The 17,890-nt window shown below is 35.5% G+C and overlaps 2 protein-coding genes across 2 annotated transcripts; one reads left to right on the forward strand and one right to left on the reverse strand.

Annotated features, from left to right (window-relative positions):
- The first annotated feature begins 486 nt into the window (after positions 1-486).
- LOC116170685 (cuticle protein 19-like) lies at positions 487-1,114 on the forward strand. The gene is made up of 3 exons (XM_031487189.1): positions 487-550; positions 601-804; positions 851-1,114. The coding sequence occupies exons 1-3, from the start codon at positions 542-544 to the stop codon at positions 1,112-1,114; spliced, it is 477 nt and encodes a 158-aa protein (XP_031343049.1). The 5' UTR covers positions 487-541.
- Positions 1,115-14,049: 12,935 nt separating this feature from the next.
- Positions 14,050-14,601, reverse strand: LOC116172069 (cuticle protein 19-like). The gene is made up of 3 exons (XM_031489182.1): positions 14,588-14,601; positions 14,417-14,539; positions 14,050-14,370 (listed from the first exon to the last, which is right to left on the reverse strand). Exons 1-3 carry the CDS (start codon positions 14,594-14,596, stop codon positions 14,116-14,118), a joined length of 387 nt encoding a protein of 128 aa, XP_031345042.1. The 5' UTR covers positions 14,597-14,601; the 3' UTR covers positions 14,050-14,115.
- Positions 14,602-17,890: the final 3,289 nt, after the last annotated feature.

The following is a 17,890-nucleotide window of genomic DNA, read 5'->3' on the forward strand; positions in this document are numbered from 1 at the left end:
TATCCCTATACGTATTATATTTTTTGATAGCTATTATTATATTTTTAATTACCTTTAACATACATTTTTCTCCGTGAAGTAACACTCCAGTTACAGCAAGAAGAAATGTTGGCAGTGTTTCTATGGCACTACCAACTATATTTGTTATTTTTTTCGCACAAACTAAAAGAAACGTGCAGTGACGAAACAATAATAGGTTATTTCCTGCTTGCACAATTCTAGCAAGCTTCTGAAACTGCCAATTGAAGAAATATTCTAATTCGAATGACATTGGGTTATAAACTCTTAAACGCTCGCATGCTAAAAATGAGAAAGTTTCGCTCAACTGTCGTTCGGTTTACGCAATTTTGTTACAGATACGAATTCATTAAAATTTCAAGTTCACGATTGGAATTTTCTCTAAATATAATTCGGATTACTTATTAGTTGTTATATGCAATAAGAACGAAAGTAAATGTAACTGCCTGGTATAAATAGGTGCAAATGTGTAGCACTAATCAGTGTAGTTCGGTGTCTCACAAATACCTACCAATAAACAAATATGTTCTTCGTAAGTTTGTTAAAAATCAATTTGTGTAGAACTATGTCTTGGTTTTGCAGAAACTCGCTTTGATTGCGTGTGCCTTTGTGGCCTCGTACGCCCAACACCACCATGGAGCGTCGTCCTATGCCTCCCTCAACTTGGGACATGGTCATCACTCAGCCCCAGTTTATCACCACGCCGCACCGGTAGCCTACCACCATGCAGCTCCCCTCGTTCACCATGCCGCTCCCCTCCACGCCGCGCACCATGTGGACTACCACGTAAGTCACCCCTTAAATCTACAAATTTACCGACAGCAATCTTTAGGCGCATCCAAAATACGAATTTAGCTACGGCGTAGCTGACGCCCACACACACGACCACCACAGCCAGCACGAATCTCGCGATGGAGACGTCATCCACGGTGAATACTCCCTGCACGAAGCCGACGGTACCATTCGTACCGTTAAGTACACGGCCGATGACAAAAATGGTTTCAACGCGGTCGTCGAGCGATCCGGGCACGCTGCCCATCCTGATACCCACGCCAAAGTTGCCATTGTGGGACACCATAGCGGATATCATTACTAATTAATTGTTAATGTGCCATGATCTAAGTCATCGTTGTTAAATTTGTTCTCCATTTCATATCACCAATAAATTAATCTTCGTAGATATGCCTAGTATTGTCCTTAACATGAGTGAGAATTGCACAAACTAATCAGGATATTACTTTCCTTGGAAAATCGCGTTACAGCTTCTTATTTTGGCAATTTTTCCAACAACGCTTACCTATCCCATTTGTTGCAATAAAGGGTTGACGGATCCCTTCGTTTAACAAAGTTTTGGGACTCCCAACTAAAACTGTACCAAAATAAAATTAATTATAGTTTGCATGGTCACATTTTTAGTGGTTTTGGTTACTGTGTAGTTTTCCCTCTGCTTCTATGAAACGTACTATATCAGTTTCCAAGGCTTTTCCACCTCGCCATAAAAAAAACGCCACTAAATGGCCATATAAATGTAATGTAATTTAGTTTCCAAATAGTTCCACATACACGTCCTAGTACCGGGTGATTCATTAGAAGTGAGGTACAATGAATTTTTACAATCACTTTTCACGTAATCACAATTGAAATGACCACTTCTTATTAAATAATAAATAACGTAAATCCACAAATTTTACACGATACATTACATACATAGGTACCCCCTAAACCAATTTTTCTATTTACATTCTTATAAAACAAGCTCAGCAATAAATGAACCCTTGAATTTGGGTACGTGAAATGCAGAAATTACGAGATAAGTTCTTGGACGCAAACAAAACCAAAATCCTTCGGAACCTTGCCATTTTTACAGCTTTGAAAATTGTTTATTTGATTCTGCGAGAAAATCCATTAAATTAATGCGCCCGTTACACATTCAATTTTCTTTCTTTAGATGTTTTCCAGAAGAGAAACTCACTTTCTGTCCCGCGTCACGTTTCTCTCTCGTATAGTATTTTTAGCGGAATTTCAAACGAAGTTGTGTGCACTATTTCAACCACTTTCTCAGTCAGTCTGTTCGTCCGAGGCCTTAATGACTCATACACTTTTAAATATATTCAGGTCGTTCTTTTTCAATTTGGTAGCTTATAGCTCTGAAGCCTGAGGGTAGAAAGATCTGAACGATTAGTGTGCGCATGCGCAGACTCCCCAACGGCAACTTTTTTATTTATTGAGTTATTTTTTCGAAATATTAACCACAGATGTTTGTAAAGCAAACATATCGCATATTGTATGCCAAACATTTCTTTAAAATTTTAACCATAGATGGCTCTAGTAAAGAAAAACACCGCGAAAATAGTTATGGCTTTTTGGGTACACACAAGCACCGATCAATGCATGGAAAATGCGCTTATGAGCGCTAATGAGCTTATAATTGTGACATTAAAAGTCACGACCCATGTAAAACGTATCAGGTTTTAATACAAATAACTCGGCCAAAGTACTCAGAAATTAATCTTTTCCCGTGTCCAATGAGCTATATTTCGTTTATATTAGAATTAGTAACCGAAACCGCCACAATAAACAAATTACTACACTTCTCCTCAGCAAATCGGTTTTAATATATAAAATTACATTTTGGTAGATTTCCCATCAATAACCATAATATAATATATACGTCACGGACTGGAAGGCGATATTTCATATTCCCACATTTTTCCAAACTCGAAACTGAATTAAATCACGTACGATGTTCAAACGGAATATCTCAGAAATTATAGTCGTATTGATTCGAGAGGGGATAGATATTGCTTATTGAATTTCAATTAAGAATCTTGTGCTTGTTCAGTTTGTAAGAGAATTTAGATGAGAATTTCGATCGAACCGTCCATATATTAAAACCATAATAAGGAAAAAGATTTACGTAATTGATGTTTACTGTTGCTGCAGGTATATTAAATTCCCAAACCACAAAAGTCACTGACTTATTATTATTTCACGAATTTTCCACCTTCATTTTTTTAATTATGCTCTACTTTTGTGTAATACCCGTCGGTTTACATGTGAGTTTATTTAATTCATTCTCCATTAACGCTCTCTTCTGGCTACTTTTGACAGTGGAAACACAACTAAGAGCAACAATTCTAAACAAAAAACTAAATGAAGCGTTCATCCCAGGCGAAGTCGTGTTATAAATTCAAGCAGAGTCTTTTTCTACTTATTTCCGAACGCTCGAGACTTAACAATAAGCGCCATCAAGTTAGCAAAAGTTTACGAAACATTGGCACTTCTCTGAGAAGCTTTAAGTCGCCCCATGTCGCTTAATGGTTTGGTGGCCTAAATCAATGATGAACATTTGCATATAGTCGGCAGTATACGACATCTTACAATATTGTGAAAAGAGCGTTGAGGGTAATCAAATATTTGAGGTAACCGCGGCTCGGGGAGGTTTTCTTTTATTTATTGCTTATTTGCGTTTGAATGTGCCACGCTGTCGCACTTAAACTTACTTCATTACTGTAATTAAAAGTTGTAAAGTTGCCGCAATAATGGAATCGTTTCATGGGCATGCTCTGTTGGTAACACTGACGATCTTATTAATTTTGCGAACTTATGGGAAATGAACATTGACATATATTGGAAACCTTTAATTTGAAATTATGGGATATGAAAACTGTACAAAAAATCAATCGAGATCTTCAAATGAAATGACGAGTGGAAGGTGTTCGCAACTTAAATTTAAATTTGAAAGCCGCCCTACACTTGACCCTTTAGGACAGTTATGTAAAAATGTGCATACCATCATTATGGGCCCCCCCATACGAAGAAGATTATGAATCATTTTCTGATATCCCACCTCGTTTCTGCAATAATCAACTGTCTTAAGATAACTGGGACATCCTGTACTTATATAAATTAATTATGTTTTGGGAACATTGCCGCGAAGCATTGGAATGGGAGAAATGCTTTATTTACTAAGATAATATATGTTTAATTATTTATTTGATAATTCTGAAATTTTTTAAATTATTCTATTATTAGTTAATTATTATCCGCAAACCGGTTTAGTAGGATGTGCAAATTTAGAGGTTAGAGGTACTGAAAATCATGGGGGCCATCGTTTCAACAGTTTCTTCTTAATTCAAACTCAGGTTAAATTTGTTGGTCAAATGACCCATTCCGTTAAGTGAAGACAGATTCTGAAAAACAGGAGAACTCCTAACGATATTATATGCTACAATTAAGAGTATTTAAACTACCTTAGAAATTAAGTCGGCGATAAAGCGGAATAAATTTTCCCTAAAAACCGAGAGATAATAAAACACTTTGTATACACGCGCTGAAAAAGTAAGTCTAAAATTTTCTGGTTTTTATTAAAATATTCTCTGGTGTTTTATTAAAACATTGCATCGTATGGGAGACATAGTTTTCCCAGATTAAATTTAAGAGAATGATGGATGGTTTTATTGTTGAAACTTGTCGCTTTTGTGGAGCAAAACATCGTAAATGACACTTTTTATTTGTTTACTTGATAGCAAGGTCCCCGAAATTTTCCTCGGAGGCAATAAGTTTGCGTTATGTCTTTTTAAAGTAGGATATTAACCATGCAATTTTCGTCAAGAGCCTTTTTGTATGAATAATTGAAACTTGCCGGAACCGTAGTAAGGGCCAATTGTGCATGAAATGGAAATTAACGCTAAATGTCAATGTATGCATACCGAACGAAACGTACTTCGAGACTTCGGTTTTTGGGGTATGTTTTATTAATGAGCGTTTTCCGTATTGCCTTGCTAATTTCTTCATAATGAATCTAGTTCGTTGTCAGTTTCAATAATTCAGGTTGGGGAAAATGGAATCTCTGCGGCGAGATCGATTTCAAATTTATTTATTTGTCATTTGTATTTCAGTAGGCACTTCTAATTCAATTCCTAAAAGGGTCCAAAAGTCTTATCCGCTGATCAAGATCAGCCCTCCCTCGCTAAATATTTGATGTTAATGTAGTGATAAAACATGCAAACGAGCACTCAATTTAATTACTTATGCGTGCCAGCTTGGCGACGTATTTTAAAACTTCTTACACACCTCATCCAGAGACGTTCTGGTAGGTACTTTTGCAGTAAACTGCCGTCTCCTTTTTATTCCATGCCTAAAATTTGCATTTATAATTAAGTAATATTTGCCAACAAACGTCGTAAATATTTTCCTAAAGTAATTTGCATACATTTTATACACTCCATCGAGTCCCACGCAGATTCGCCGATTGAGTTAGAAAAGCTTTTATTCAATCCCCCAAACATCACTAATTATTTATACAGATTCATTTCAAATACTTTACCCGAAAATTAAATTATTAAATGGCAACGCTCACAAAAACGTCTCATTTCAGTTGGGTCAGTGAATAACAAATGTGACATTAAAATGATCCATAAAAGCGTAACTGCAAACAATTAAAAGCTAATAAGTGAAATTGTACATTAAAACCAATGCCTAATATAAATTAAAATATTAAATCGCGACCCTTGTTAAACCATCTTGCAGATATAATCCAACGCAGAAGCCGGCATAAGCTTTAGGGAGGCGAACTAACCCTTAACGCAAACAGAGAGAATGGAGTTGCAATTAAGTGTACTGTATTGGCTAATCAATTTCGCCGGGTTATCTCCTTGGTCTCCCCCGCTAACGTTTTATATTTTCAAATTTCCTCAATTAAACACTTTTCCTTCATTCTCTCCAATGTAACAAAATACTTCCCTTAACGTAATTAAGATGGGCTCCCTCTCGTCTGCGATGACACTCTTTTTAATTAGCAAAGAGCCATCTCGTTGTGAATAAAATTGGCACATAAACGCGGAGAGTACGTGCCGTTATGAAAATTGAAGGATGAAGTAATAAGGAAAATGATGTATGTAATTACGAAAGTTTGGAGCATTCTTTGCGATAGGCTCACGTTTTCCCGAGCCTACTTGTAAAGGTCGCCGTGCAACGTCTCGTACCTTTGGGTTGGGATTATTCTAATGGAATTACTGAAACCCTCTCCTATGGATAAACTCATCGCAAACACTGAAACCATTTTTTACTTTCGTGCGTATAATTTAATGGTACTGACAGAATCACGGAACGCAAATTTTGAATGTTACTCCTGTTACAATTTAAAGGTGTGAAACTTTGTATCAAGTTTTCAGTTTAAAATTACTTTCGCGCATCAAATATTGGAAATTTGTCTTTCAAATTCAAGCTTAAAGTTACGAATCTCCCCCAAGCTTCATGTTGATGTGTAGATTTCAGCTTGAAACTGATACCTGTGCGTACCCTATACCTTCATATAAACGTACGTATGTTTCCCAAAATTTCTACAGCCTTTATGACCAAATTAATGTTAAGTTTTAACCTTCCACCTGGACTTAAAAGGTGAATTTTTTTTTCAAAATATTTCTTTGTACGGATTTCATCACCATGTCCAAATATTTTTATGGGCGATTCCGCCCTTTTATGTTTAAAAATATGTGTACCAGTTCAGCCATTTAGCCGGAAATTAGAGTACAGACGCATCGACAGACAGACCGACATAATCGAGATGTTGTTTGATTCGGATCCCTTATAGAAATCCCACCACTTCAAATAAAGTGCCAACCACGATAAGGTTAGAAAAACTCCAGCCACGACGAAACGCGCCCAACGTCCCCACATGTCCAACATAAACGTGCAATTCTTCGAAAGACCTACGTCTGCGTTATCAGCACCAGACATGCCTTTCCTTGAAATTAATGAACTTTTCTGTTCTATTGTTTACCTTCATAATTGAAATTGTACCCTACAGCTTCCACAGGTGTTTCAGACCAAGCTATATTCGGGGATGGGTCAAAATACGATTTGAATTGAAGAAAATGTCAAATTTTCTGCTTAGAACTGAAGAACTGAGTACTTAAGTTACTTACTAGGAAACCCAAGGGTCTGTCACTGGATGACTAAGAACAGCTAAAAGCACTGGAGTTAGAAAAAAGAAATGTCCAATATACAGAGCAGCTTAGAGGATGTTTGCTTCAAAACCAGGGCACGTTTCTCATTAATTCTAAAGTAGTTATGCATGTTAACTTGTCTTTGCTTGGAAATTGTGTCTACATAGGATGTTATCTATGAAATGAGCCCTAAACCTAAAGCTTTTTTCACTGAGCAGTTGTGCCACGTAATTGGGGAGTTTGTATGTATTTCAGCACAGATTTTAGACCAACATAATCGTAACTTATAAAACAACTGTGGTCATTAAACCGTTTTCAAAATTAGTTGACACACGATTTAGCTACGATTAAAAGGATTTATGCTGAATGTATTCCGTGAATTGTGAAGCATTAACATTTCGCTACCAACTGAAACGTTTTTATCAAAAACGAGAGATTAATGTAAGAGATTAGGTAGCGATGCCTCCCACTTTAAAATTAGGGTTTTCGACAAAGTTTGCAATATTGTAGTTTGTGTTTATGTTGGAATTTTAGATTATGGCAACAACAAAACTTCGCGAAGCTTTAATTAACGATTAATAATGAACGTTAGTTTCCTGAAAGATAACTAATACCCTCAACTCGTTTACTTCTGTTCGGGGTTGCGAATCCATATACTGGTGTAGGTTTCATAAAATTTGAAACTCCGACCCTATTAGCGTCAGTGTTGAAAGAAAGATGCATTTACTGATGAGTACTACAACAGACTTTTAAGTTAATCAACCAACGAAGGTGAGATAGAGAAAGGTCCAATTTATATAGACAGAATAAAGCGGCGGCAAAAAAAGTTGCTCATTCGAACGGGCAGGCAATTGTTTGCCACAATTACATTTTAGACAGGATCAATGAAACTCGTTTATTTGAATCGTGCTGAATCTATTTCAACATTTTTCTATTGTTGACGCTTGTTTTACCTGGCATTTGCTCTATTAAAGTCTTGCATTAGGTACCTGGCACGCTACCCTTGTAAAAATCAAACAGCTAAATTATGATAAAATTCATTTGTAGGCCTACGTGTATAAACTATAAAATAAAAAGGCTACAACAAAAATAGAAAAACAACTGTGAGAAAGTCGGATGTTTTATCTTCGTCAAAAGATCAAGGAAAATGCCTAGGAATTCTCAAAAACCTCCAAAATCTTTAGTCTAAAGTTGCAGACGAATAGAAAATCAGGATTGATTCGCGATATCAGGGATTAAATATTGTAGTGAATATTCCACAAATCCCGATAGACATCGAGTCGCCAAGGCCATCGGCGATAAAGAACGAAGAATATCTGAAGTACCCTTGAGTACTCGAGGACATTCTAGAAAGAATGTTGTTTGCTATAAAAGCAAATCGAGTGTGTCAGTTCCAACTGCGAAGCGCTTGTGTTAAGTTCAAAATTGTAAGTGATAAATAACAATTATTACTGTTATAAATTATTGTTAGTTAATTGTAAATATATAAAACTCTGTAATTTCATTGACGTTACAATATCGATGAAATTGCTCATTTGTCTCTAGAAGGATTTATACAGGGTGCAACATATAAGTATATAAGATAAAGCAGTGGTCCCCAATGTTTTTTTAGGAGCTATATCTCTATTACATAATTCTCGGCTTCATGGATGCAGCATGCCAAATGCCTTTGACTTTCATTGGTTCACGTTTTCTCCCTTCACACTTTCTCTAGACGTCCTTGCTTCGTGCTCTTATATGCCTTCTTTTTTTTTGATATTTATTTTCTTATTTATTTTATTTTTGGTTTTTATTTTTAAGCAAGCGGGGTTTCAGCCAAGGGTACTCTACCAACAGAACCCACTATACATTTATAAATAACCATCCTCGAACCGTGTTTATTTAGAACACACGTTCTACCTTTCATATGGTATTCTAATAAAGGTCTCATGCGTGACTCTTTTCCGAGATCAGTAGATGGACGGGGGTGGAGGGAGAGGGTAGAAATTAATTTTATCTTTCATACTCCAATTAAAGGTCTCAACTAAAGGAATTAATTTCTACTATTACCCCCTCCTTGACAGCCCCTTATCGTGATCGGATATAAATAATTGGTTATATCTTAAGAACAGACTGTCGTGGGATGGTACTCACAAAGGGCGATTGGGTCTGGAAGAAATATACCTATCTATCGGAAATATTTAGAACAAATTTAGTTTCAAATAGTTTCGTAATAATTTTGAGACCACCCTTACGAAATAGTTTTCGCTTACCATCTTTAGAATTAGACCTTTAACCCCTTTAATATACCGCACTTCGTGACATTACTCCAGTTTGAAACCTTTGAAAAGACGTACACGCATAAATATTTTAAGCACGCAAGAGCTACGCATTAGTAATTAAAGACAACGTTCAATTTGGGAGATCGGTGGATTTTTAAACCGTATACGTACAAGTTTTCTACAAGAAGACGCCCTTTGTCTACAATAACGAAAAACCGTGGCTATCTTTTCCCGTTGTTTCTCAGTGTACGATTTTAAGTCCCAACGGTGTCGTTCCTATCGCAGTACAATTTATATCATTTTAAATGATATCAAAGGCACGTCGTGTGTTTTGCGGAACAATTCGAAAAAAGCAATAAAAACTTGTTTTGGAATTGCTTTGATTTTATACCTTATAGGGATTTAGTGATTACTTTTTATCGCAAAAAGACGTCCAATTATTGGATTTACTATATCCTATTCAGGAATTTGTGCGTGCGGATCAATTCCTTTTTTTGTTTGAAAATAATGACGAATTGCTACCGTGGCAGTTATGTAATATAAATTCGCATAAAGACGGACGTTTGCATAAATCTAAAAATTCAAAGCCAGTTCTTATTAAATTTGCTGTTTGTCTTAAATTTATATCGTCTTTGAAAGTCTTTCAGTAGATCTCTTAATTGAGATTCTCACAATGTTGGGGCAAATATTTACTTTTATAGAAGCAACTGATGCTTATCAAGTACTTTTTGAAGGCAGTTATTTCAAATTTCATTTGCATGAGGTGCTGTTGACCGACTGTGATGAACGAATGTTCAATAAACCAAAACAAAAATTCGCTCTCAACTTCTCTGTTTTGACTTGGGTGCATGTGTAGATGCGTGATGTCCGGGTTTCAACGAAACTGGTATCGAAGGTTAGTGATGGTGCAAGAAAAGGGACGCAACCGCTTGCTCACAAAAAAAAATTGAAAACCGCATATTTGGCAACCCTCATCAGATGATTCGGTCGCATTAAATCCAAAGAGCACCTTAAACTCGAATTGACTGATATAAAACGGCGGTAGGTAACGTGAATTGGTAATGACAAAATCCTCCCCAACGGTAATTGTAGGTAATAAACTATTAGCTCCTTCCAACCAACTAAACATATACAGTTGAAACCTGGAATATATTAACATAAATTAATGTAAGTTACTACGCACAGAGAATGCATTAAAATAAACTAGCAGAAGGCGCCTCCTGAGTGTTGTTTTCAGTTCACCTAGTCCCACTTTTTCCTACGCAAATTTTCACACAGCGTAATCTTTGACCTGTATATTTTCAAATAAATTCCTTTCGGCAGATTTGAGTGCAACTACACTGGCACCACGTAAACATTCAATCGACATCAAAGCGTTTGTGTAAGTAGATTTGTTGTCGCTTTCCAAAATACACGCTTTATGTTAAACTATATCCGTTAACGTTAAAGGGTCGGAGTGTGTCACCAATCTTTTTTGTTACATTGAAAAAAATCGTATACATCTGCGGTATGATACAAATTAAATTAAACGATCCAATTTAAAGGTTAAAAATCCGTTAATATAATTTAGGTAGGCATAACAATGCCCATCAATAAATTTAGGGGTGGCGCGCACAATCAATTGTAGTTTAAACCGATTGGAAATTACAGAGTAGGTATCTGTTTCTGGTTCACTACGCATTAATCTTTCCTAACTTTACAAGCTCTTTAATATTCATGAAATGTTTCTTTTTCAAGGCAGAGTCACTGGCATATTACAGTAAATAATGGAATATACTGTTCGCCAGGAGAACACTAAAGACACGAGGTTTCCACTACTATTATTTCAATAGGAGGTGAATTTGCTTTACATATTTGATTTTGATGTATTTTTAAATAGTAATTGAATTGTTGTCCAATTGTCAATAAAAATTTACGAAAGAACTTCAACAGAATTTATTAGCAATACCTCATCTTAATACCTAGATAGAAAACACAGTCAATGGTTTCTACAATTTTTGGCGACCGTAAGTACCTGTTTTGATGATGGAGAGAGCCCAGAAACTGCTTGAACTTCATCGAACATCGTTTGACAAATTCTACAATTTGATTTTGAAATCCTTGGAAAGTTCCAGTCCTGATGTTAACTTCATTCAAGGTAATTTTACTGTATTTGCTTCTAAGCAAAATAGAGTATGATCGATTCAGACTGTTCTGCCTAGGAGATTGATTCTGAAAAAGAGCGATGTTGTTGATCTAGATTTAATATCATCAAATGTAAGATTGATAATTTCACTGTTAGTGGTGGTATTAATAATTTAAGTGTGAAATCTGGGTCCAACAGCTCAAAATCTAATTTGAAATACCTTAAAATTGAATTTAAGGGATTCGGAGATGATCTCAAGGATTGGTTGCCCTTCTGGAGCCAATTCAAAAGAATTCACGATGATCAAACAATTGATACTGAAGATGAATATCAATTTTTGATACAAGCAACAATCCCGAAATCTAAAGTAAGACAAACAGTAGAAAGCTACCCATAAATTGGGGATAACTACAGTAAAACTTTAGACAGTTTGAAGAGTAGATGTGGGAAAGATGAATTACTTGTTGAGTATGTTGACAATTACTCAAAATAGTCCTGAGAAATTCTAATATCCTATATAAACAAGTTCCTGACTGAAGAATTGAAGTTAACACCAATTGGAGAAGAAAAACTTGTACATCCCTTATTTGGAGGCACTGAAACAAAAGCCTAATACACAAAACGTACAAAATTCAACTTGATAACCTTATTAGTAATTTTAAATGCACTTTTGATAAATAAATAAACAGCTGTTTCCAATGGACCATGGATGAAAGAATTGGAAAATCTTGGTATGACCATCACCGACAGGAACACCTGGACTTCTTGATGTTCTAATTGGTGCTAATGTAGCAGCCAAACTATTAACTGGTGGAAGAGATCTATTAAACTGTGGATTAATTCCAGTGGAATTGGATGGACACTTGCAGATGCAGCTAAAGATTCTTCAAATTTAAATTCAACAATGCTTTCCACTACTTTTTTCTACATTTAGAACGATATTTCCAATTTATGGAAATTAGATGTCCTTGGTATTACGGATTCTGTTGAAGCAAAATCCCAAATAGAGAAGGAGTTAGCCGTCATGGCCCACTTTAAAGCCACCGTTAGAATAATTTAATTGAAAAATATAAAAATGGACATTACAAACGTTGCGATCTAGTATTTCAATACTGGATTAAAGAAGATATAATAGAACTGAACTAGAGCTTACGTCTATTCTGCTGTTGTATTTTTGAGATCTGAAATCAATATCTAATTGATTCAAGCAAAATCCAGAGTTGCACCCTAAAGAAAATGAGCATTCCGAGATTAGAGCTAATGGCGGCTACCATTGGAGCTAGATTCCTTTCTACTGTTTTAGAAATCGTGGATTTTCGTAATGTTCTGGCTTGTGCTGGTCAGATTCCAGTACTGTGTTGTCTTGGATACGAAAGGAAAACCAATGGAAAACTTCAACAAAAATTGACAGTTGAAATTTCGTCCCCGGAGAGTGCAATCCTGCAGACTTACCTTCGAAATGTTGCTCTCCAAAACAACTGTTGGAGTCAAAATGGTGACAGGGTCTATTTTGGCTGTATGGAGATCCATTGAAATGGCCTAAGCAATGTTATGAAGTAGATGAAAACAGCATTGCAGAAGAAAGAAAAAAACATGTATCAACACTAGTAAACTGCGACAAGATTTCCGATTGGTATTACATATATTTTTTGAAATACCAACAAATACTTAACTCGGTGGCATGGATCAGAAGATTTACTTCGAATTGTAAAAAAAACTTAGAAATGGTAACACTAATATCGTAAAATCCAAATATTTGTAGTATGTGAGAAATAAGTAAAATTCAGGATCTCCCCATAGCATATCCTGAATTTGAGCTATTTCCGTTTACTCCATTCGGCGTTGGAATTATTACCGTGTAAAGTATGTGAGATTCAGAATTCAGAAGAATGTGTTGTCAGAATGAAACAAGAGGAATCTTTTTCTAATTTAGAAGATCAAGTTCTACAATCTATTAATACAAAAATCGACCCTGATGGTATTTTGAGAGTATAGAAACAAAAATCCTAGAAAGAGAAGATACCGAAAACTTTAGATACTCTTTGATTCTTCCATCCAATCACCGCGTAGTCGCTCGATTGATCATTATAACGTTAAAAATTGCTATACTGGTACTTAAGGTTTAATTTCATGTTGGAGAGAAAACTTTTGGATCATCAAAGGAAGGAAAACAATCAAAAATGTTATTTCTAAATGTACTGTATACAGAAGGTACGAATCGAAGAATTACATACGAGACACCTGTATTACCATTACCAAAGAATAGAGTAGCGGATGCAGCAATATTTGAATTAATAATTGGATTGGAACTTGCTGGTCCCCTTTATATTAGAACAGAAAAAGTGTCGGTTTGCACCTTTTTAAAGCAATTCATTGGAATAAAGTTATGGAGTTCAATAATATCGAACATATTACCTACTGGAGCATGGCGGGGAGGATATGGTGGGAACGGTTGAAGAAATAGTAAAAATTAGAAGAAATCTTGGAGAAGATAAGGAAATTTTTAAAAATAAGAGAGTACACCCACTAAGTTAGAAAATATAGTTAAACTAACGGAAACACTTTAATAAAATAATCCTGTAGGGCTGATGACATTTTGGAGTTTTAAAACTACAGATGGTTTTCTGGCATTCGTGCTCCATTGCTTAGAACTATACAATTTTGCATACGTTTTGAAGTCAAAATACTTCAAGCAAACAGTTAAAAAATCTTTATTTAGCTATATACAATTGAAATTGATCTAGGATTTCTTTACAAGAAATTAGTAGTGGCCATAGTGTCCATGTCCATGAGTGGCGTAGTGTTGTGGGTGACTGGCGTGACCAGATCTGATAACCTGTGCGTTAAAACCGTTCTTGTGGTCAGCTGTGTACTTCACAGTGCGAATGGTACCATCGGCCTCGTGTAAGGAGTACTCCCCATGGACTGCGTCTCCATCGCGTACCTCGTACTGGCTCTTGTGGTCACCGGTGTGAGCATCGTCCACGCCGTATTTGAATTCATATTTGGGATGTGCCTGCAGATGCCATTACTAGAGCGATATCAAAAGCGGGAGTACTTACATAGTAGTCGACAGCGTGACCGCCATGACCACCATCATGTCCGGACCAGGACGACGCTTCCTGTCCATAGCCATAGTGCTGGGCACTGCATCCCAAAACCACTGCGCTGATTACCACCAAGCTCTAAAATTAAATGCTGAATAACGGTAATTTCACCAGGTGTACACTCACAATGTACATTTTGCTGCCTGGAATGGGTGTTAACGTTAACTGACTATTGATAAACAATATCCGTTTATTTATACCAAATTCGCGATATACTCACTTTCATTCTTCATTATTTGTTATGCATTCCACCTTACAGTATTTGAATAAAAAGAAATCTACATCTTAGGTAAAGAAATGCAAATGTAACCTTGACTTTAATTCGCTCGCATTTAGTTACGCCATTGCGAATAACAATTTTTGTTACATTTTTTTAAAAATTGAATAATTGTTTATGTAAGCTATTTCAAATAAACTTACAACATGTTGTATTAGTTCCGATATAATGATTACAAACAGGAGCGGGGAGCGTTCCGTGTAATTTTAATGGGCATCCGCGTTACGTGCATAAATCAAGTCAATGGTCATCTGAAAAATTTCTAACTTTTATACTTACATCATAACAAGGGAACCGTAGTGGCACCCATTTTGGATATAATGTCACTGTATATTTGGACAATGATGTTTGTTATTAACCGAAACCCAAAAACCTTTACAGATCCTTGCAAGCCTTTTCAGTGTTGAGATGTTAAATTTGCTGTTAAATACCTTAAGAAGTCTTACAGGCCTGTTGGAGACTTAGAAACCACTAAAGAGCTGTTGATTGAACGAATGAAATTAAGGTGGTTTAAGGCAATACAAGAAGATTTGGAAAAATAAAGTGTAGAACATTTTTAGGGAGCAAAGAAGATTTTAGTTCCATTAAAAGTTTCGTAACTAACCTAATGGGCTCATCACGGGGGAAAATCTTGTCTTTTATAGTCATGGTACCTAAATGCGTGACAATCAGACATGATGTGATGTTTATCTACATAAAAACGCTATTTTGCGTTACTTATAGTATGGGCATTTTGTACAGATAACCTGCAGTTTAAATTTTCCGTTAACACTACATTAAAGAGCAGATTATGTAACGGCGAAATAAATGGAAAAAATTCTCATAGAAAGAAATTGTGAAAACAAAATGGGGAGGAAAAGAAAATTCAAAATAATTACTGTTAATGAAATAGGGTAAATTTAAAGAAATCCAAAGAGTTTGCGGAAATTAAAGGAATAAGTAGAGCAAAAAGCGTAGTAACCAACCCCCCAGTTTAACAACCGGGGAAATTCTTGTCCCTCACAGTCGCATAGAACAAAATTAGACGAAATTCCCGTGCAATAAAGAAAATTTTGGAGAAATTAGTAAGGTATAGGAAGACTAAGCGACGACTTTTAAAGGAAAAGTTATAATAAGATTGGGGAAATTGAAGGCAGCACAAAAAGAATTAGTTTCACGCTTCTCACAATTTATTAGTTTCAATTTAATTTATTTATGCATTATTTGCAGCTACCGAAAACACAAATTTATCCGGTTGGCGTTTTATTTGTAATGTTATTAGCACCTTAGGCCTTCCTATCATTGGTTTTTTGTTCGAAAGGGCAGCTATCACTGAATATATAAGGTACGCAGGTCCAAATAGTGGCACAAATCTCTAGTTGCACGGTAAGACGGTAGTTATACGGCTTTCGGTTCAAGCTTTTAATTTACCATAAGAACTTGGCGATCTCCAAAATGGCGTACACAACTCGCAATATTCGCCTTGAAAGGTTGACAAAGAATTTCATAGGTTCGCATAGGTTCCCTTCGAAGGTTTGAATAAGAATCCCTCTCTACCACCACATTTTTACTTAAGTACTCGCCAAATACAAAATTACGAAACAGACCTGAGACCCCACCACAAACCAAGAGGTTATTCTGTTTTTAATGCATGCGAAGGTATAGTAGAAAATACTCCTCTCATTCTCCGTCGTAACGGTTTTTAGAACCCGCAACACTGTAACGTTTCTTTTTGTCACTTAAAATGTGTCGTAACCGACCCCATTTATTAATCACGAGGCATTTTTGTCATAGCGCATAGCAAAATCCGAGAAAATAACTGGTATTTATACAGTAGGTAAGAGAAAATTGGGAGGAATTCCCATTTTACATAAGTAAATGTCAAAGAATTTGGGAGAAAAGAACAAATTAAAAAATCTATACTCCGATCGTGCCTAACTGTGAAAAAAAGTTCTAAAAATTAGAACAAATGTTCGGGTAATATAAGAAAATTTTATGGAATAAGATGAAATTTCAGGGAAATGAATACACAAGATTCAGATTACCAAACTGATTGATCACGGACAAAATACTTCTCTCTCACATTCGCATAGGAAACTGCGAAATGTACCTAATAAATATTAGAAAATCAACAAGTAATTCTTGACAAGGGAATTTTGAAGAAAATCGGAAAATTTCGGGGTAATTAAACAACAATTTCAAATTTTAAAACAGTATTTCAGAACATTTAAAGCAATAAAAGGTTTGGCAAAACGTAAAGGGGAAATGGTAAATGTCAATTAAAATTTTTTATGTACAAACCCGAAGAAATTGTTGTCTCTCACAGTTATAAACAACACTGTGAATACATAGCTGATATTTATTGGTAGTAAATAAAAATAATTTCGTGAGATTAAAAGAAATTCTCCACTAATATAAGACGAATTGAGGAATGATATGAAATTTCGGGAGGAATGAGAAAATCTTACTAAAATTTGTTTGCCTAAAATTTTTCGTGACCCACTCCAATGTTTAGTCACGGAGAAAACTCTTGTCGGTCAAAAATAAATCGGATCCATATAGTGAATAAAAGAATATTAACGAACCTAGAAGAAATTCTCGGGTAATATAGAAAATTTTGAGGAATAGGAGGAGGATGTTGGGAAATGTTTACTTTTCTTAATGAAACACTATTGACGAAATTGAGGAAAGTTAAGACAATACAAGGTTTGTGGAAAGATAGAAAAATGTGGAAAAGTAATTAAGATATGTGTAGTTAATCAATTTAAAAAAATCTACAGAAATTTTGAGAAACAAAGGAAAGTTTCGGGAAAGTACCCGGGATTTAAGTAAATAAATAAGTAAAAAGTATTAAATAAACTAGCAAAATTAGAAGAAATTGTCGGGTAATTTAAGGTCTTGAGGACAAAGAGAAAATTTCGTGGAAAAGAGACAAATTAAAAACTACTGTTATTAGAATTAGGGAAAATTAAGGCACTCCAATAAGCGGAGACAATGAAAATGTCTGTCAGGGAAAATGTTATAAAAAAAGGAACAATTTTTGCCCATAATCTGCAACCAAATAAAAAGTGCGAGAAAAATCTAACGTTTGTCACGTCGGGTAAACTAAATAACATCGATAAAATTGATCTAACCACAAGGAACTTGCATTAGAAATACACAGATGGCGCAAC

This window comes from Photinus pyralis, unplaced genomic scaffold (assembly GCF_008802855.1).
Source record: "Photinus pyralis isolate 1611_PpyrPB1 unplaced genomic scaffold, Ppyr1.3 Ppyr1.4_LG5, whole genome shotgun sequence".
NCBI lineage: Eukaryota > Metazoa > Arthropoda > Insecta > Coleoptera > Lampyridae > Photinus > Photinus pyralis.